The sequence below is a fragment of the Leopardus geoffroyi genome, chromosome D1 (genome assembly GCF_018350155.1).
Source record: "Leopardus geoffroyi isolate Oge1 chromosome D1, O.geoffroyi_Oge1_pat1.0, whole genome shotgun sequence".
NCBI classification, from domain to species: domain Eukaryota; kingdom Metazoa; phylum Chordata; class Mammalia; order Carnivora; family Felidae; genus Leopardus; species Leopardus geoffroyi.
In genome coordinates this window covers 17,526,878-17,548,625 of record NC_059329.1, presented here as the reverse complement: position 1 = coordinate 17,548,625, position 21,748 = coordinate 17,526,878, and the positions used below count along the sequence as shown (strand labels likewise).

Below are 21,748 nucleotides of genomic sequence, written 5' to 3'. Positions count from 1 at the left end.
TCCTTCTTCTTGTCCACAGGCACCCACTCTTCTGTCCCTTTACGTGTTTCTTCTGTGGGTCTTCCCAGGGTCCCCATCCCATTCTGCATACCATGTCAGGGGACCTCACTGCCTCCCACCATTTCAGTTAACATGATTCCACGGTGACTCCCCGATATGCATCCTGACCTGTGCCCCAGGCTCCGGGTCCCAACTTCTCACCCTGTATCGGTACCTGTAGCCCATCATCTGCCCCTTCCTCCTCCTTCTACCATCTGGACATACTTGCTCTAGCTCCTGGCTTCTTGATCTCTGCTTGCAGTCCCTCTAATGCTTAGCATCCCGAGCTAGAAACCTAAGAATCGTGCTGGTCTCTTCCTATGTCTTTGCTGTCTGCGTCCAACCTGTTGCCCCAATCCTCTTGATCCTCTATCAGATCTCCCTCTTGAACTTGGTTCTCTCCACGCATGCTGACATAATCATAAGAATAGCAAATACTTATACAGTACATACGTTCTAGACCCTTGTCGAAAAGGTACACACCCTCTCATTTAACCCTCACAACAACCTTGTGAGATAGGTACCGTTATTCTCCCCTTTTTCCAGAAGAGAAGGTTGATTTTTCTTAATGTTTTTATTTATTTTTGGGAAAGAGAGAGAGAGAACACACATGGGAGAGGGGCGGGGGGGGGGGGTGGGGAGGGCAGGGGATCCGAAGCAGGCTCTGTGCTGACAGCAGAGAGCCCAACGTGGGGCTCAAGTTCACAAACCATGAGATCATGACCTGAGCCGAAGTCAGACACTTAACCAACTGAGCCACCCAGGTGCCCCTCCGGAAGAGGAGATTGAGATTCACATAGAAAGTGAAGAATTTGGTTAAGTTTATTTATTTATTGAGAGAGAGAGCACGCATGCACAGAAGGGTCAGAGAGAGAGGGAGAGAGAGAATCCCAAAGCAGGCTCTGCATTGTCAGTGCAGAGCCCTATATGGGGCTCAAACTCATGAACCCTGAGCTCATGACCTGAGCCAAAGTCTGATGCTTAACCGACTGAGCCACCTAGGTGCCCCAAAGGTGAAGCATTTGCCCCAGGCCACACAGGCAGGATTCTAACCCAGGCAGTCTGATTCTGTGTTCGTGTGCTTGACCTGTTCGCCATAATCCCTCTCCTTAGCTTTGCCTGCTTCTTCCTACAACAGCAACATTCCATCAGGCCTCTCCTTCGTCCCTCCTTCCCTCCTCACCCCACCCAATGCCCTTCCATTAAATGAGACTAGTCACCCTGGAAAATGCCTAGTGGCTCCCTACTGCCCACAGGAGAAAATGCCTTGCTGGGCGTTCAAAGTTCTTCACAGCCCGGCCTGACCCACAGTCCTGCCTTCACCACCCACCATCTGGGCCCATGCTGATCTTCTCACACTGGCCCTGAAGCCAGGCCTTTTTGCAAGTGAGCCCTCACACTCACCGTCTCCTAGGCCTAGAATAGTCTTGCCGCCCTACTCTGCCAGTCAAACCCCCTGCTCTTCCCTTGGTCACCCGCTTCAGACATCATCCCCTTGGTGCTGTGCTCAGGCGGAATCCAGGAGCTCACGGAGCCACGGCATAATTCTGCAGTTTGTCTCCTTACTCACGACACCCTCTCGCTCACGCTTAGGAACGCCCAGTTCTTCAAAGAACGAACGATCGGCCGCCGATCCAGGCTGCTGGGTCCTTCTGCCTCTGCCCCTAAATTTCCAATGATTCTTTTCACTGGATCACACAAAATCGTAACGACTGGAAAGAGTTCATGGGACTCAGTTCTCCCCCACCCCTCTCTACAGCTCAGGGTGAAGAGCTGGACACCCTCCTCCCTATTTCTTTTCAAAGAAAAAAGCAAAAGGAGGGTGGGAGTCAAACCAACCAGTCAGAACAGGGCATGAGAAAAATGAGGGAGCGGAACAGACAGACTGCGGGAGCCTGAGAGATCACCTCGCGCAGACTTCTTTATCTTATCCGAGAGGAAACCGCGGCCCGGAAAGATGGAGAGGTTTGTATGAAGGACAACAAGTCCGGCTCCCCGTCTGGGGATCTGGCCTTAACCTCTTGCCTTTCCACTCGCTTGTCTTCCCTAGGGAGCGCAGAGGGCGCTCAGAGTGGCACTGCTTCTGGGTCCCTGGGTCTTCCCACAACTATCCCCCAACCCCGCCCAGGCTGCTTTCCTGGGACCAGGAAGTTAACAGATTCAGCGCAAAACTTCCTGATGAGCCAATGTCCCTTGCTTCTGCAGCTACAGGACTGCCCTCTGGCCAGTCCTGACTGCAACTCCTGGTTGGCTTGAGGCTTTCCAACCTGGGCTTCACCGAGGGCAGTGGCTCATCCTTTGCTCTCCTGTGTCTGCCAACCCCTTCTCTGTCCCATACCGGCCGCTCCTACGCAACCGCTCTTTCTTCCCTTCCCCACACCCTCCGCCAGCCATTTCCTCCCAGTTAGTCACCGTGAGGTCATGCTCAGCCTCTGGCTCCCAGGCCTCTCCCTGAGGACGGTGTGTGTGCCGGGAGAGGAGAGAGACCGTAGGGGAGGATGTAGCAAGGCATCAGGGGAAAAATGGGCTCTGGAGTCAGAGGGATGGGAGTTCAAATCCTGGCTCTGCCAGCTGGTCAGTCATGTGACCTTTGGCCAATTATCTACTCTCCCAAATCGTTTGCAAAACAAAAGGGGGGGGGAGGGGTGGCTGCCAAGGAGGCACCGTCCTCTCCTGTCTGGTGGGGATGGTAACACCTGTAAGGAGCCCAAAGTGTCTTGCGTCGAACTTGGATGTTGGTTTACTTCCCCCTCACGGTGAAGTGTGCAGGTGGCCTGGAGACCTGCAGGCGAGCTCGTGTGAACGTGAGGCGGTGGGGCTAGGTATCTGATGGCTTCAAGGGACAGAGTGACACGTAGCAAGGAGGGGCCTTGTGGGGCCCACGGATGTGTACGCTCGTGAGCAGAGGGCTCCGGCGTGAGCGTGTAAAGGAGTGTGACCAGGCTGAGCCTCTTTCTCCAAAACTCCCCCCTTCTTGAAAGGAAAGATATGTCATGTCCATTCTTATCAGTAATGAGAAATCCAAAAACCCTTTCCAGGGGAGGGAGGGAGAGAACAACCCACCCCATGGGGCTCATCTAAGCAGAGGAGACTCAAGGCCCACTCCTGCCAGAAGCCAGCAACTGTCTCCCGACTGGTGGAGAAGCCACACCCCAGAAGATGTTCAAAGGGTCAGGGGCCTCTCTGCAGGCTGCCTAGGGCCAGAGGGGCTGTCCCCCAGCCTTGTCCCAAGCACGAGGGTTTCTCAAGCTTCCAAAAGATCACACAGGCAGCCAAACCCACCAGGCCTGTGGAGCAGGCCACCTCCAAACTGGGCTGGTGTGGTCATATCTCGGTGTGGAATGGGCCCCTCCCATGCATCTTCTCCAAGGGGCTTGGACAGTGAGACGTGGGCCCCAGGCTGCCATCCTGAGTCCTCAGGGTGGAAAACACAGGGCACACGCCACATCCCAACCTGCTTAGGACTCTCCTTCGGGATCACAGAATCCTTGGGAATCTCCTCTGTCCTCCTGCCCTTAAAGCAAACCTGGCAAAACCATCCCTTAGAGAAGAATCTGTCTCCCATTTAAAGACCAGGAGTGAGAAGCTGATTCTGGCTATCTTTCCCTTGGCCGTTCTGGTGTTTAATCAACCAGGTTGGCGGCAATTTCTTCCTTGAGGCTGTCTCTTTAACTGAAGGCTCTTTCTGTTTCAGGCCTCAAGTTGAGAGAGTCTTAGCAAACTTCCTCAGCGAACAAAATGCACAAAAGTGACTGCCTACCAGGTTTTGGCTGACGACTCCAGAGTATTCCTCTCTCTGACCACGAGGGATACACCCAGAAAGTACCCAGCCCTTTAGAAAACGTTAGTAGTGGCTTCAAATCACGCTCGAGATAAAGGAGAACATATGCCTGAGTCTGCTCTCCAGTCCCACCCCAGGCTGCCACCTAAACTTGGACGGAGTATATCAGAGCAGGAGGGAGCCCGTGATTATCCGATGCACCCCCACATTGGGATTGTCTTCCCTTCCAACCCCCTCTTCTTTGCCTGACAAACTCCTACTCACCCTTTAGAGCCAGATTCAAGTATCACCTCCTCTGTGAAGCCTGCCCTGAGCTCCCAGGAAGAATGAACTCTTTGCATTTCTGGCTGACACACCTTCTACATACTTGTAGTGAAGCAGGGATGCGAGCGTATAATTATTCCCTTAGGAGTCTCTCTGCTCCTCCCTCTGCCTCTCCTTCTCTCTCTCTCTTCCACTCCCCATACTAGACTATAAATAAACTCCTTCAGGGCAGAGACCATGTCTTAATTTTTTTTGTGTTCCAACACCTGGCATAGTACACAGTCACCCCATGCCGTCCCCCGCCCCTGGCAAATGGAATAAATTAATTTTTTTGTTTATTTATTTATTTTGAGGGAGAGAGAGAGAAAATGCATGAATGGGGGAGGGGCAGAGAGCGAGGAGAGAGCGAGAATCCCAAGCAGGCTCTGCACCGTCAGCAAGGAGCCCAACTCGACTCGGGGCTTGAACCCATGAACCATGAGATCATGACCTGAGCCAAAGTTGGACACTTAACCAACTGAGCCACCCTGGTACCCCGGAATAAATTAATTTTTCAGCTGACCCCACCTTAGCTTTCCTCCCCCCAACATATCCTCCCACATCTGCTCTGACATCACGCCCTGTCCTGGTCCTCTCCCCTAGTCTCGCCACCAGCCCCTGATCTCAAGGGGAAAGTCATCCCCCCCCAGCTCCTTCCTTCCGTTTACACACCACAGCCATCCATCCTGCAGTCTGTCCAACACCACCTTCCCACCCCTGAAGCTCCTCCCCCGCCATGACTAACTCGAACCCCACCCGACTTGGTCTTCTTTAAAGGCGCCAAGCTTGTCTGCATCGTCCCACTGAGCCAGGCTCGATACTCCGTCCTGGGCTCTTTTGTTCTGTTCCCCCCACCCCCCGTCCTGTTCCTTCTCTTCTCCTTTCAATCCCTGAGGAACCCAGGTACCCCATCTTTTGTGCCTCCATGAATTCCTCTCCGCACAGTTGGTCCACACCCACAGACTCGCTCAAGAGTCAAGTGAGGCTAAGCTGTGACAGGAAGAGAGCTGCCATCTTGCTTATGCACCACATCAGGCATATGCTTATTCCTCAATAATGGTCTCCACTTATCAGCACTCTTTTGAGGGGGACAGTGAAGAGGAGACCCCAACATTGGATTATGGATTGGGGGAGGGGTGGACACAAAGGCTCTTTATAGGACCCGTCTAAGCCTGAAAGCTACCGAGTCCATAAATAAACACCCTCAAACTTGATATAATCTTTATATCTCCTGCACCTGATGAAGTATAAGTACCCCCCCCCCCGCTCCCAAACATTTATAAAGGTTATCTTCTGAAAATCCTTACCTGCCTGTTGAAATCTAGGCCATTTCGATCATTTCCTGAAAGAGATAAAAACGAAAACATGAATTGCCAGCAGGACTGGAACAGATAGAAGGTTAGGAAGGAATGGGGATGTTGGGAAGGGCTTGTCTATATTTTGAAAAAGAACCTCCGTTTCCCCCGTGGCCAGGATCCTCCACTTATCCTGTTTCCTGGAGGCGTCTTTGGAAAATCTCCTCCAGGGAGGTGAACAACCAGGAAGACTGACTTATCAGAGGTCACAAAGAGTCAACTGGCATTGAAATTGCCATCCCGGAGACATCCACTCCCTCACACAGAGATACGGCCTACGCTTTTGTGGCTAAGCCAGAAGTGACCAGCCACGGGTCCGAATGGAGCTGCCCTAAGAGGTTCCTCCACTATCCCAGCCCTCCTGGGGTGATGGCATCTAAGTCATGCCAGGTAGACAGGTGTCTGTTCTGGTTTTCTCCCCTCCAGCTTTCATTTCTTGTTGGCTTGTCTCTTCCCTTTTATAATAAATGTTGGGTTGAACAAGTAAAAAGGTGGTCTTAATAGAGAAAAATATGTGGGACAGAAAAAGTATAAAGTAGCAGGAAGAAAATCACTCTGCTGAGAGGCAGCTGCAATTAATATTTGGGTATACATGATGGTCTGTTTTTATACTTGTTTTTCCTCATTCATACTCACTACTCTGGAGAAATTTTACTCTGCTTTTTCCAGTGAACATCATTAATATTTCCCCTATACTATTAAGGAGCATCACAAATCTCTTTTTCTCCTATGCTTGCAAACGTCATTTTTAATGGTTCCCTAATATTCCTTTCTGTGGACCATAATTTGCTTAAACATACACCTATTGTTAGGGGACTTGCTTCCACCGTTAGCTACAATAACAGTTTCCCTCTCCTAGAACTCTATGGTAGGAACCGCCAAACAAGCTTCCTTTGGGCCCCATGGCTCTGTAATAGCAAGAAAAATGACTATTTACTAAATACATACACTCAGAGCCTAGCACTGAGCCTAGTACATAACAGGAGTTCAAAATATACTGGTTGGATCAAAGAATAAATGCACAAGTGAATGAATTCAGAACTTCCCATCAGAAAATTCTGCTTTTCATTAGCTTAGGAATGGAGTCCCAGTTTCTTAGCACAACGGATAATTCCCCATGTGACTTTCCCTCATAATCCCACCTCACTCCCCCCTGCCCCCACCAGGTATCCTGAGCTCAGGTGCAAATACACCAAGCCTATCTTGTTTCCACACCTCTGTGCACTGCGCCCTTTTGCAGAATCAGTCCCCCTCCGCTCTGGACTCCAGGAGCCCTAGCTACCACCACATGGCCCATCCAAAGACCACTCCTTCTTTGTCTGTGTGCTTCTCTCTCCCGCTAGCCCACCCATGAGTTCCTTGAAAATGGGGACATGACAAGAAAGGCACACTGTGAGACGTGGAGTGACCTCTGGATAGCAGCCTGACCTTGAGATCAATTAAGAGGATATATAAAATCTGCAAAGGGGTGCTAAAGGTAGGAAGGGCCCACAGACTGAAAGTGGTTGTGCCTAGAGAGGCGGACTTGAAGGCAAAGTTGCTTTTATCCTTTTTTTTTTTTTGATTGAGGTATAACTGACGTATAACATTATGTTAGTTTCGGGTGTACCACGTGATTCACTACTTGTATACACAGTGAACCGAGCACCACAACAAGACCGAGTGATATTCATCACCATATATAGTGACACATTTTTTTTCTCGTGATGAGAATTTTTTTTTTTTTAATTTTTTTTTCAACGTTCATTTATTTTTGGGACAGAGAGAGACAGAGCATGAACGGGGGAGGGGCAGAGAGAGAGGGAGACACAGAATCGGAAACAGGCTCCAGGCTCTGAGCCATCAGCCCAGAGCCCGATGCGGGGCTCGAACTCACGGACCGCAAGATCGTGACCTGGCTGAAGTCGGACGCCCAACCGACTGCGCCACCCAGGCGCCCCAGTGATGAGAATTTTTAAGGTCTACTCTCTTAGCAGCTTTCAAACATGCAATGCCGTATTATTAACTATAGTCACCATGCTGTCCATTACATCCCCAGGACTTATTTATTTTACAACGGGAAGTTTTGTTTTGAACCCCTTTTACCCATTTCACCTATCCCACCCCTCACCTCTGGCAACCACGAATCTGTTCTCTGGATCTATGAGCTTCTCTTTCGGTTTTTCCGTTTGCTTGCATTTTAGATTTCATGTATAACTGAGATCATACGGTATTTGTCTTTCGCCGTCTGATTTATTTCACTTAGCATAGTGCCCTCAAGGTCTATCCATGTTGTCACAAATGGCAAGATTTCATTCTTTTTTATGGCCGGATAATGTTCCATTATATATATATTACAATATATGTTTAGTATATATATTATATATTTATTATATATTTTATTGTTGCTTATATATTTTATTTTTATATTTATTATTATGTAAAACTTAGGGGCCCCTAGATGGCTCAGTCAGTTGACTTCAGCTCAGGTCATGATCTCACAGCTTGTGGGTTTGAGCCCCACGTTGGGCTCTGTGCTGACAGCTCAGATCCTGGAGCCTGCTTCAGATTCTGTGTCTCCCTCTCTCTTTGTCCCTCCCCTGCTCATTCTCTGTCTCTGTCTCTGTCTCTCTCTCTCTCCAAAAAAAAAATAATTAATTAAATACAATATAAAATGTTATATATATACATATACACACATATATTAATAGTATATTATATATCATACAGTAATATTATATACACACATATATATACATATATGTGCATATATATGTGTGTATATAATATTTTCTCTACTTATTCATCTGCCACTGGGCACTTAGGTTGTTTCTATCTTGGCTATTGTAAATAATACTGCATTGAACATGGGGGTGCAGATATCGTTTTGAATTAGTGTCTTCATTTTCTTTGGATAAATACCCCAAGATGGAAATGCTAGGTAATCAGGTAGTTATGTATTTTATTTATTTTTTAATATACATATACATATTTTTTGATGTTTATTATTTTTGAGAGAGAGAGAGAGAGACAGAGCATGACCAGGGGAGGGGCAGAGAGAGAGGGAGACACAGAATCTGAAGCAGGCTCCAGGCTCTGAGCTGTCAGCACAGAGCCCGACTCAGGGCTCGAACTCAAAAACTGTGAGATCATGACCTGAGCCGAAGTCGGATGCTCAACCAACTGAGCCACCCAGGTGCCCCTGTATTTTATTTTTTGAGGAGCTTTTATCTAAAAAAAAAAAAAAAAATCCTTTCATGACATTGTAAAATAGGCCTAATAAGGACTAATTTTAAAATCTGACAAAAGAACAACTTCATTCATTGAACAAGCATTTACTCAGTACCCTCGAGGCACCAGGCACTGTTCTAGGCACTCGAACCACAGCACTGGAGAAGACAGACGGAAGTCCCTGACTTCTTTTCTAGTTGAGGAGACATAAAAGGAATGGGAAAACAAATACATAACTTCCTTCGGAGATAGTTACAGTGGAGAACAATAATACACGGTCAGGGGAAGAGTCTGTCAGAGGCTGTTCCTAGGCAGGTGGTCTGCGAAGGCCACTCAGGGGACCTCATGCTTTCATTGAATGGGGCAAAGACCCAACCTTTCAAAGGTCTCAGGACGATCATTCCAGACACGAGCATCAGGGCCTAAGGCAAGAGCAGGCTTGCACGGGCTGAGGAATAGTAATGAAGCTGGCATGGGTGAAGAATGGGGTAACCAGGGGCAAGATGACGTGGCTCTGGCAGACAGGTCACGGTGAAAGCTTCAGCTCTCACCCAAGGACAATGGGAAGTGATGCAGGGTTTGAGCAGAGGAGTAACACTGCAGGTGTTTGAACCCACGGCGATGGGCTGGTAGGGGGTTGGAGAGCAGGGAGGAAGACCAGTTGAGAGGTACTGCCGTGGCCCAGGGGAGAGAGGGACAGTAGCAGTGGAGGTGGTGAGAAAGGCCTGGATTTAGAAAGCATTTTGAACTGATGGCTGACAGGACCGGCAGATGGATGGGAGGTGTGGTGCAAGGAACGGAGAAGAATCAAGGATGATTCCTAGGGTTTGGGCTTTCTTGACGGGATCAGTGGTGGTGCCATTACCTGAGATGGGGGTAATCAGGGAAGGGGAGGTCAGTGGTAGGGAATCAAAAGCTACATTTTTGAACGTGTTAAGTTTGAGATGCCAACTAGGTATCCCAGGAGAGGCGGGGAAGTGAGTTTGGACTCAGGAGAGGTGTGGGGTCAGAGGTATAAATTGGGTAGTTATCAGCCTAAAGGTGGTACTTAAAGCCATAGGACTCAGTGAGGTTACAAAGGAACTGAGACCAGATGAAGGAAAATAAAGTGGTCAAGGTTGGCATGAAGACGGGGAGCCAGCAAAGGAGACTGAGAAAAAGTGAGCACTCGAGTAGGAGGAACCCCGGGCAAGTATGGTGTCTGGAAGACAAGAGGGGAAGATGTTTCCAGAAGGAGGTAATACCAAAATGAGAGAAACGGTGGAGGGCCAAGACAGTTGACTTGGAGGAGGTCATCAGTTTTGGGGACAATTAAAAAAGGCCTTTGGGGCACCTGGGTGGCTCAGTCGGTTGAGCGTCTGACTTCGGCTCAGGTCACGATCTCACAGTTCATGGGTTCGAGCCCCGCATCAGGCTCTGTGCTGACAGCTCAGAGCCTGGAGCCTGTCTTCGGATTCTGTGTCTCCCTCTCTCCCTGCTCATGCCCCTCCCCTGCTCATGCTGTCTCTCTCTGTCTCAAAAATAAAAAATAAATAGTAAAAAAAAAAAAAAAAAATTAAAAAAAAAAGGTCTTTGCTTCCGATTTCCGCGAATGCAATTATCGTGTTGTTTATGAGATCCACAAAATGCAAAAGATGAGCAAGCAGAATTCGGAGATTAATTTTAAAACCCACCAGCCAACAAAATTAACAACTGCTCTTGCCCGGAAGGTTTGCCATGGCCTTCTCACGAGGCCTCTTCTCATGAGGATGCCTCTGCTGCCCTCGGAGCCTGGTGAGAACATTTCTCCTTCTCATCAAATTCATTCTTACCTGCATCAGTATCTCTGCCTCGTCTTCTTTGAATCCCAGGCCAACTGAGTGAGGTCCCTGGGCTGGCCAGGCCCTCCCAGGAGACGGGCCCCATGACACTCCAGCAGAGCAGAGTGTCTGAGCTGAGCCATACGTAGTAAGGGCTCAGCTCCCCAAAGCGGTTCCTGTTCTGATTCTGAGCCCATTGCTAATGTTCTAGATTGAGAGATGATGGTGAGCCATTCCCAGGACTCAGTTTATTCATTTTTGACACAGTGAGGAAGCTGCTGCTCTTTTACAGAGAAAGGAGGGGATGTAATTACCATATTATGTGAAAGAGTGGTCCACAGTGACCAGGAACTTATCTGATACCCCTTTGTGATGCCCTGTGGAGGAGCAGGAGGGCGTACTTGGAAAACAGTCCCGGACTTGAAGTCAGAGAACTAAGGTTCAAGCCTTGGCTACATCACTCTTGAGCTGTGTGAGTTTGGTCGAGGCAGGCAGCCCCACAGCCTCCGCCTTCTCGATGGCAAAATAAGGTCATAATTCCCTCTCCACCCGTTTTCTGGGAATATAGTAAAACTCAAGTGAGATAAAGCTGGCGACCGTGCCTGGTGACCTGGGAGGCGCTACCCAGGTGTAGACCTGGGCTCCAGACATCCTGGGCCATTCCTCGATCAGGCTGAGCCTGGTCCTATGTTAGGGACTTTGCACATGCTGTGCCCTGCTCTCTCTAGAAAATATACTCTTGTCCTCTGAGACCACACTCCAATGTCACATCCTCCGTGAAACTTACCCGAAGCAAAATAAGGGATTTTGTCTGTATTTCTGCATTGCTTATTCATACCTCTTATCGCATATATCACATTTTTAGACCCAGTGGTTCCTGTGTCTGTTTCCCTCATGAGATCATGAGCTCCTAGAGGCCAGCATTACTACAGCGTATTCATCTTTGTACCTCAAGTGCCTAAAAGTGTCCGACACAAGGTAGGTGCCGAACGACCATGTGTTTGATCCAGATTGCTAAGAAACTGCTCCCAAAAGAAATCTTTGATTCTGACCTGAGAAAATCATAGGTGCCACCACCTGCTGAAACCTCAATGCATCTTATTTCCAAGCCCTGGCTCCCTCTTTGGAAGGTGGCAGCTACTTGCAAAAAAAAAAAAAAAAAAAAAAAAACCCAAAAAAAACAAAGAGGGACAGACACACAGAAGGAAGAGTTGGAAGGAAGGACACTGATGTCCAAACTCAGAGGGGAAGCACCTTGCAGAGGACACACAGCCCCGGAGAACTTGAATCAAGACCAAAGCTTGATTTCTCAACTCCTAGACTCATACAGTGTTCCCGGTAAAGGCACTGTATGGGATGCCTGGCTGGCTCAGTCAGTACAGCATACGACTCTTGATCTTGGGGTCATGAGTTCAGCCCCACGTTAGGTGTAGAGCTTACATCAAAAAAAAAATACGCTGCATCCAGTGTCCAACACAGACAAACCAAGCATTCGCCTTTGATCAACGGCTTAGGCAAATAAATAGGTTGGATGCTGATTGAGTTTGGAAGTGATTCAAGGCAGAGTGGGAGACTAAATACAGAAAACTGGATGATAGAATCAGGATTGGAAAATATTTTGGCACCTTCTAAGAAGAAGCCGAAACCAAAAAGGTAAAATGTAACAGGAATAAATGCAAAGCCCTGCACTTAGGTTTGAAAAAATCAAGTGTAGGGGGGCCTGCGTGGCTCAGTCGGTTAAGCATCCAACTCTTTTTTTTTTTTTTTTTAATTTTTTTTTTAACGTTTTATTTATTTTTGAGACAGGGAGAGACAAAGCATGAACGGGGGAGGGTCAGAGAGAGAGGGAGACACAGAATCTGAAACAGACTCCAGGCTCTGAGCTGTCAGCACAGAGCCCGACGCGGGGCTCGAACTCACGGACCGCGAGATCATGACCTGAGCCGAAGTCGGCCGCTTAACCGACTGAGCCACCCAGGCGCCCCTAAGCGTCCAACTCTTGATGTCAGCTCACGGTTTGTGAATTCGAGCCCTGCATCGGGCTCTGTTCTGACAGTGCAGAGCCTGCCTGGGATTCTCTCTCCCTCTCCCTCCACCCCTACCCCGCTTGTACTCTCTCTCTCAAAATAAATAAACTTAAAAAATGATTAAAGAAAATCAACTGGGGGCGCCTGGGTGGCGCAGTCGGTTAAGCGGCCGACTTCAGCCAGGTCACGATCTCGCGGTCCGGGAGTTCGAGCCCCGCGTCAGGCTCTGGGCTGATGGCTCAGAGCCTGGAGCCTGTTTCCAATTCTGTGTCTCCCTCTCTCTCTGCCCCTCCCCCGTTCATGCTCTGTCTCTCTCTGTCCCAAAAATAAATAAACGTTGAAAAAAAAAAAAAAAACAATTTAAAAAAAAAAAAAAAAAAAAAAAGAAAATCAACTGTATATATAAAAGACAGGGGAGATTGAATTGTACTCTTAGAAATGGTTAAGATGGTACATTTTATCTTTAAATTTTAGTTTTAATTTTTATATGTTTTATTACCTCAATAAAAATGAAAAAGAAAAAACTAAAGATTTTTTTTTAAATCAGGAATTCTGTTTAAAATACTTTAGCCCAGGGGTGCCTGGGTGGCTCAGTCAGTTGAGCGGCCGACTTCAGCTCAGGTCATGATCTCACGGTCTGTGAGTTTGAGCCCCACGTCAGGCTCTGTGCTGACAGCTCGGAGCCTGGAGCCTGTTTCAGATTCTGTGTCTCCCTCTCTCTGACCCTCCCCCGTTCATGCTCTGTCTCTCTCTGTCTCAAAAATAAATAAAGGTTAAAAAAAATTAAAAAAAAATAAAATAAAATAAAATACTTTAGCCCAGAAATCTACTTTTCTACTTCATATGGGCAGTCCACTAAAGTCGTCAAATTGTACAGTTATACCCAACTATGAGACTATTTACTACTTATGATCTAGCAATCCCACTTCTGGGTATTTATCCAAAGAAAATGAAAACATGCTATTAAGGAGATATCTGCACTCCCATGTTTACTGCCACATTATTCACAATAGCTACGGTATGGACACAACCTAAGAGTCCATCAAGGGATGAATAGATAAAGATATTATTTACACACACACACATATGCACACACACACAGAGGAATATTATTCAGCCATGAGAAAAGAGGAAATCCTGCCATTTGTAAAAACACGGATGGAACTTGTAGACATTATGCTAAGTGAAAAAAGAGAAATACAAATACTGCATGGTATCACTTATATGTGGAACCTCAAAACAATGTTTTTTTTTTTTTTTTTGAACGTTTATTTATTTTTGGGACAGAGAGAGACAGAGCATGAACGGGGGAGGGGCAGAGAGAGAGGGAGACACAGAATCGGAAACAGGCTCCAGGCTCTGAGCCATCAGCCCAGAGCCTGACGCGGCGCTCGAACTCACAGACCGCAACATCGTGACCTGGCTGAAGTCGGACGCTTAACCGACTGCGCCACCCAGGCGCCCCAAAACAATGTTTTTAAAGAGTCAAACCTACAGAAACAGAGCGTGAGAGAGGAGAAAAGTAGGGGGGTGGGGAGGATCGGGAGAGGTTGGTAAAAGGGTACAAACTTTCAGCTATAAGAGGATGAAGTCCAGGGGTGCCGGGAACACTTGCCTTTAGGTGAAGCCTTCTTTGTAGCATTGCCATGAGAATTAACTATGAGATTCATTTTGAGTGTAATAATGGTATTATAATTAAGAAGGAAAATGTCCTGTTTTACAGATGCATCCTTGCCACATCGAGGGTGGAACTGCTATAATGTCTATAATTTACAAGAAAATATTCCAGCAGCAAGAAAGGCAGAAATTTGGGGCGCCTGGGTGGCTCAGCAGTCAGGTAAGCATCTGACTTGGGCTCAGGTCACGATCTCATGGTTCATAAGTTCAAGCCCCACATCAGGCTCTGTGCTGACAGCTCAGAGCCTGGAGCCTGCTTTGGATTCTGTGTCTCCCTCTCTCTCTCCCCCTACCCTGCTCACACTCCGTCTCTCTGTCTCAAAAAATAAACAGTAAGAAAACAATTTTTAAAAGGCAGAAATGTGATGGTTGTTGAGAGTAGGCAACGAGTAGACGGGGGTTCGCTGTATTCATCTCTATTGTCATGTGTGTTTGAAAATGTCCACAATAAAAATTGTTCGAAAATGGAAAAAGAAAAAAAAAATGTTTCAGAAACAAGTGGATGAAAAAATATAGCAAGCAGTTAACAACGATTACATCCATATGATGGGTGTATGGCTGTTCATTAGCTGTTTTCTCTCTTTTCTCTATGTCTGAAGTTTTTCAAAATAAAAATTTTGTAAGACAATCCGATGAGGGAACATTGGAAAGCACTTGGCACAGGGCCTCGTGCATAGTAAGTGCTTAAATAAATATCAGCGGACTTTTCCTTCCTCTCCAAATATTGGCATGGAAGTGAACCAGGCTTAGCCTACAGCAGCAAAGAACAGAACAGGGTCAATGGCGACGCTGCTAGGAAGCAGGTTTCATCTCAGTATGAGAAAGGATTTTGTAAAAAGTGAATTTGTTCAGCCGTGCAAACCACAGTTTCACGTCAACAGAGCTCCCCATTGCTAGGAATATTCAAGCAGAGCCTACTCGTTTCAGGGATGGGACCGAAGTGGTTTTTGAATTGAGGGACAATTTGATGGCAGGAGGATTTCAGGGAACCTCTAAAATTCCTTCCACCTCGGAAGTCTTTCCCTTCAGTGCAGCTGATTGAAATGTACCCGGACCTTTCCTCCCCTCCCAGAAGCGCGTCCCTGTCTGCAGCCCGTGCAGAGGCCCAGAGAGCTCTACTCACCACTTCCCTCTATCCTGTTTGTTCTGCACACACATAAAAGATAAGGACACAGAACGGAGAGGAAAGGCAGAAAGGGCTCAAGAAGGAAGCTTCAGAATCCCCCATTTGGAGGTGTTGGGGGCAAACGGGTCAGATCCGTGCCAAGCTGGAAGAGCCACCAAAGAGCTCTCCAGGCTTCGTTGGGTTCTCGTTGTCCCCTGGCAACATTTGGGCCATGAGGCTTCCAGCATGAAAGCAGGAAGAGAGCAAACACCCTGAAACCCTGGCTCAGGGGCCTGGGAAGAGACCTCAGGAGATCATCAAGGCAAGTTCCCTGCCTTTGGGAAGATGAAACATTACTACACACCCCATTTTAGAGAGGAGGAAACTGGGTCTCGCCAGGTTAAGGGATGCGTACCACCTGTGGGACCCCCGGCCCGGCCCACAGTGGACAGGAGGAGCCCGCCCCAGCCCCCCTGCCTTCCCACCTCTGAGCCCGCAGAGCCTGCTGATTTGCATAGCTTTGGCAAGCACTGGGATGTGAGTTTGCCTGGGGAGCAATTCTCTGGGGGAGGGAGGGAGAAGCACAGGAATGGAGAACTGTCCCAGCAGGATTTTTCACTTCTGCCCGGCAAACAAGGCAGAGTGCTCGGCAACGAGGCTGAACCTCTCCCAGTTCTGGACGGCTCCTCCGCTCTCCAGCTCCGCACCCAGTATAACCCAGTAAGACTCCCAGCGCCACTTTAGAACCACTTGGCAGCTGGCTGGCACTTCCTGGGAGAGCAATTATTAAAGCCACCAGGACCTTGGAGACGCTCCTGGGCAGCCAGCCACCAGAGCCAGCCAGGAGACTTCCCATTGAAACCAGTCAAAGCAGTTTTTTTTTTTTTTTTTTTTTTCCAGGACCCCACAGACACCATGCCTACCTTTTTTGTTACTTGAGATTCCTCCAAGGCACTGGAAGGTATTGCCTAATGGTCAGCGTTCTGTACAGAGAACACTCGGGAACCTGAGCTCGAGGGTTACTTCAAAGGCTGTTTTACGCCGGACTTTGGGCAAGTGGCTTAATCTCCGTAGCCTTCAATTTCCCTTAAATATTAAAACAAAAAAGTTTCTGTCTGCATTCCTGCCACCTCCTTCGTAGGGGCAAAGAAATGCCCAGGAGGAACCTGAGGAGGACCCCAGAAGACCCCTGAGGAATGGGATACAGGACCTAGAAAGGGCTCTAGCTTAGGGGTCGGGGAGATCTGGCTCCCAGCTGCCCACTAGCTGAGTGTCCTCAGTCACCTTGCCTCTAAGGGTGTGGACAGCAAGCGCAGGAACGCCGTGTGGGTGCAAGCCATGCCCAGGGCCGTACCACTGGTGGATCGTTGCACCCTCTTCTTTTTCCTAAAGTCCCTGCTCAGCGACCACCACTGATGGTCAGGATCAGCTGTCCTGAAGAAGCCCATTTGCTAACCCCAGGACAGGGTGACCTCTCAGCTTCCCTTGACCTCCGGCCATCTGTGCAGTTGGGAATTGTCAGGACTTAAAGCTTCTTCCTCCCTGCCCCGAGGTAGAATAGCAGAGCAGGTACCCTCAGGGATTCCTCAGGACGTGGCCTATGTGAGTGAGCCACCTGATGCCTTTTCGCCACATGCACGGCTGGGAGAAGGATCCCCGAAGCCTAGCTCTCCCGCCCCTTCGCTCAGATCAGGAGCCTGGGGCCGAGCCACAGTGGGAACAGGGGCCCCACTGCACCCCTTTTCTGGGGGAGAAGTCCAGCATCCTCCCGGCTCCCTCTGCGATCGGTCAGGTCAAAGTCATTCTGTACAAATGAAAGGCTCCTCACGTGCACGGTCTGCTCCCTCTCCCTCTCTCTCTCTCTCTCTCTCTCTGTCTTTTTTTTTTGTTGTTGTTAGGAAATGCAATCGCATTACTTCTCAGCCTGAGCCATAGATGGGACTCCCTGGGGCTTCCCTACTTTGCCCCCTCGTCTCCTGCTGGCGGGACACGGGATGCCACACACATCTCCAAGGAGGCCCAAAGTGGGCAGCACCATCAGAGGCGACGCTGAAGGAGCATCTGCGCGGATGCGCCAAGTTCCAGAAAGACAGGCCAGGGACTCAGGTCCCTGCGGCAAGGAATGTGGCCAGAAGAGCCCGGTCCCCACCAAAGTCTCCACTCCTAGTCCCCTGAGCCTGGAAAACAATACAAAAATCCAACTCCAAGGGAAGAGCTCTGTTAAATAAGCCTAGTTCTAGCTGCACGAAGGACACCTCAGAGAAGCACTTCAGCTGCTATTTGCTACCAGAAATTTCTCCGGCTCTGGGGGACTACGGACTCCTAGTGCTATGCCCGCCGTTGACAGGTAAGGAAACTGAGTCCCAGACAGGACAAGTGATGAGCTAAAGGTCACACAGGCCACGAACGACACAGCAGGAACAAATCGCCAGAGCTCCAGGGCCCAGACTCCAGTCTGCACGACAGCCGGAGGGTTCTTTAAAGGTCAAGTCCAGACCGGCACCACTGTGCCCCTGGCCCAGCCTTAGCAGGGAAGAGGTTGAAAGAGGTTTAAGGTCAGCCAGAGACGGAGCGGCTCTATCCTAGCCCTCTTCCCCGGGGCCAGAGTGAAGGCGGGTGAGAAGCGGTGGGGGATAAGGACAGAAGGAGCTGCCCAAGCGGGCCACTCGGTGGGGCTCCGGCTCTCCCGTGGGCACAGATGTCCTTGTACAGCTCCGAGGGGCACGTGTGCAGGAAGAAAGCTGAGGCGGGAGATGCTATCTCACACTTGTAGAACAACTCACACTTCCAAAAGCTGCCAAGGACACACTCTGGTTTCATTCCTTCCTCACGAGTTGTTCTACAGACAAGGAAACCGAGGCTGGGCCCCACTGCCAGCCCTGGGGGTCACGGAAGGTGGGAGGGGGAAGCAACTTGGACCTCAAAGCTGGCTCCAGGGCCAGTGCCCTTGCCGACACGCAGAGGCTACGGTGAGAGGCATTGGGTTTGTGCCTTGGCTGTGCTGTGCACCTTCTATATCCAGTTTGCGTTTGACCTTCACCTGCCTGTGGGGTCTATCGGGCCGGCTGGAGCTACAGGGCTCCTGTTTTATCAGTGAGTAGAGGCTCGGACAGGGTGGGGCTTGTTATAGGTCACACAGCTGGCTGCTGAGCCCAGACCCCATGACCTCTCCCTCTCCTTTCCTTCTTGCAGGGTAAGGTCTTCCTCTCTTCTCTGGGGCTGGAGGAGCCGCCTCTGAGGGAAGGGCACTGGGGAGAGGGAGGAGGCTTAGTCCAGTGAAACGACAAAACAAAAACAAAAAAGGACAGAGGATACAGCCCCCGGGGTGGGGAAAGCGTTCCAAAAGAAATGTCTGGTCCCAAACCCCCACTGTGACCTTGGGAAAGTCATTCCCCTTTTCTGACCCCAGTCTCCTTCCCCATAAAACAGGAGAATGGGACTGGATCAGAGAATTTTCAAACAATTTGGCATCAACACACTGTTTTCAAATAATAAGGAATAATTACTAGCTGACATTTATTGAGCATTTACTACGCACCAAGCTCGGTAATAAACGTTTTACACACATGCACCATTCAACCCTCAAAACCGCCCAGTGAGTAGGTGCTTTTATTACCCCATTGTACAGATGGGGGAACTGGGGGCTCAGAGAGGTTAATCAACTTGCCCAAGGTTACTGATTAGTAAATCACCGAGCAGAAACTCAAACCCAAGTCCATCTACCAGGCAAAGGCTGTCCATGCTGCCTCACGCCATTCGCAAACGAAGCCTCACACGCAGTTGCCGCAGAAGCTGGCAAGAAATAAAAGACTTTTGGATTTTCCAGAACTATCAGCGTCACCTAATCGCATTGAATCTGGCCTTTCTCTTGGCACTGGATCCTGGGGGGGGGGGGGGGGGGGGGGGAGGGGTGGGCCCATCTCTCTACCAGCTCCCTTCCCTTCTTTCTGTCATTTCTGTATCTCCTGAGAAATGAAGACAGACTTGAGAGTCAGGATCAGTACGAGGAGCCCCCATGGGTTGAGCTGGGCAGGTGCTCAGTGGGGAGGCCAACCTAGCTTTGAGAGCTGCTCCTGGGGCCCTTCCCTGAAGTGTGCTCCCCGCTCCCAAATGGAAACGGCCACAACAGTGTGTTGGCCAAAGCGGATGGATTCATGGGCAGGTCTACTCATAGTCCTCATGGAGGTTCCCTGGACTGGCTGTCGAGTCCCTGCTCCACTCTGTGGACACTTCATGCTTCTGACACTGATCCTAGCGAACAGCATTACTCTACGGCAGGCAGTGATGTACGTGTTTCAGTTTAATGCTGACCCATTTAATCCTCACAGCACCCTCATAAGGTAGGTACAATTACTACCCCCATTTTACAGACGAGGCAACTGAGCAGAGAACCATCAAGGAACTGGCCCAAGGTCATAAAACTAGTAAGCAGAGAAGCTAGGATTCACATATAGACTCTGGCTCCAAAGTCTACACTCTTCATGACTGTACCTTGGTGCAATTCATCTCATTCAAAGCATCTTACAAATAATAACTGGTGTGTGCAAAGGATCAGAGTGCTCTCAGATCACAGCATCTTAGAGCCAGAGGTGAGTTTTAGAGACCCTCAAGTTCACACCTGTCATCCAATGCACGACCTCCAGGCCCAAACAGGGGAAGTGCTTGTCTAAGAGAGCAGGTTGGTGATAGAGGCCAGAATCCATCTGTCCTCACATCTCCTCAGCCAAACAAGAGAGGGCAAATTGTTTTTTCCAATTTCACAGCTAGAAAAACTGAGGTGGCCAGTCTGTGGTCACCAGAGGGAGGTGGGCCTGAGCCCAGAACTAGAACACACGCCAGGGGTGCTCCGAGCTCAGGCATCCTCAGCACATGGAGGGGTAAGCGGAGTCCAAGGGCAGGAGGGGGACCTCGCTGGTTCTTCCAGGAGGCAGAGGCCAGTAGCACCCAGCCCAGCCTGACCACCGTCAGCTCTCCTGAGGCCTGCGGAGGCGGGGCAGGAGGGAGTCAGCCGACTGCCGCCTCCCTTTGATAACTTTGAGCCTGGGGCAGACATTTGCCAGCCAGCTTCACCCCCTTTGTCCGAGCTTCCCTCCTTAAGAAAACCTTAATCATCCTCATTTGAATTTCAAATGACCTCTCCCCTCTCCCCCTCCCCGCCCCAACAGGCTTTGAGGCAGGGATATGGAAATTCACCCTGCAGTATGGAAATCATCGCCCTATGCAAATCGGGCGCCAAGACCCCATCGTCATAGCAACCACTGGGTTTCCTCTCCTTTCGGCACCTCTCTGGGCTCTCAGGTTTAGATTTTTTGTTCCTCTTCCCAGCCCGACCAGGTTAGGAGGCGGGGGAGGGAACAAGCCCCCTGCTAGGGTCCTCGCTGGGGCCCAGGGCAGGCAGGTGGGGCACCCCTAACTAAGGTGCCCGGCGGGGCCCAGACCTGCCAGGCTGCCTGTGTTTCTCTCAAATCTGGACCCAGCTTACCCAAGCGAGGGTCAACTGCTGTGTTTTTTCCTGGGCTGGGCTAATCCAAGGATGGGCTAGGTGTTGGTGGGGAAGTTCTGGAGTCTGGAAGACAGAGAAGGGCCCCCAAAGGGGGCGGCGGGAGAGGGGAGACCTAGCCAAGGTACCAGTGGTAGGAGATGAAAAGCCCAGCGTGGAACCTATATGTAAAATGTCATGCAAATGAACACCTATTATTCTTTGAGTCAACAGCATTGGTGCTTTTTGGGAGATGCCAGCGGCTCAGTTTCCCATGCTCCTGGCGTAGCACAGAGGCCTGCCCTCCCTGAGCCTCCCAGTGCCCTACTGTTACCCCAGAAGAGCTCCCCAGTGAGCACCAGCCCACGGAAGAGGCAGGAGGGGACTGAGAAGTCAGTGGCTGAAGTCTCTAGAAATGAAATGCCGCAGCCCGAGGGCTCAGCTCATTCTCTGAGCCTGCCCTGCCCAGCCAGACCCTCGGGCTCCAGTGAGGGGGACCTAGCCCTAGCTGGGGTGACCTCATACAGCTTCCTTTTTAAGGATGCTCCGCTCCGATCCCCTCCCTCTCCTCCCAAAGCTGCTTCTCCCTCTCAGCGACTCTTCCTAAGGATGGGTGATCGCAGGCAACGCCCTTCACAGGGGAGGTGGTTCCAACACGGGGTGGTGGGGGGCACCCACTAGCAAGTGCTGGCCTGAGCCTCTGCCATCCTGTCTCCCCGGTACCTCCGGCAGGTTCACACCCCGCCCCCCCCCCCAACCAGGAACCCCAGCCTGCCTTTGAAAGCGCAGCCTCTGCCAACAGGGAAGATTGCCAGTGGGTGCACCCCCCCCGTGGGCCAGAGGGCTTCGAGGTGGAGATTTTGTGAGCGCGGATGTGTAAGCGGGCCTGTCTGTGAGCCAGCGGGATGGAGGGGCGTTTCAGTTGCCTGGACCTGGGCTGCTCTTCAAGCCCCTAAAACCCATCCCAACTGGG

The 21,748-nt window shown here is 49.9% G+C and overlaps 1 protein-coding gene across 2 annotated transcripts in view; it reads right to left on the bottom strand.

The window, feature by feature from the left end:
• Positions 1-21,748, bottom strand: part of POU2F3 (POU class 2 homeobox 3) — a 78,170-nt gene that overhangs the window by 41,730 nt on the left and 14,692 nt on the right. The window contains exons 2-3 of one of the 2 annotated variants that reach the window (XM_045483179.1): positions 16,220-16,382; positions 5,431-5,465 (exon numbers count right to left, since the gene is read on the bottom strand). Coding sequence is in view for 1 of the 2 variants with exons in the window: in XM_045483178.1 (XP_045339134.1) it covers positions 5,431-5,465 (35 nt within the window). In the remaining variant the exon portion in view is untranslated. The remainder of the gene's footprint in view (positions 1-5,430; positions 5,466-16,219; positions 16,383-21,748) is intronic. The other variant, XM_045483178.1, reaches the window with a different exon arrangement.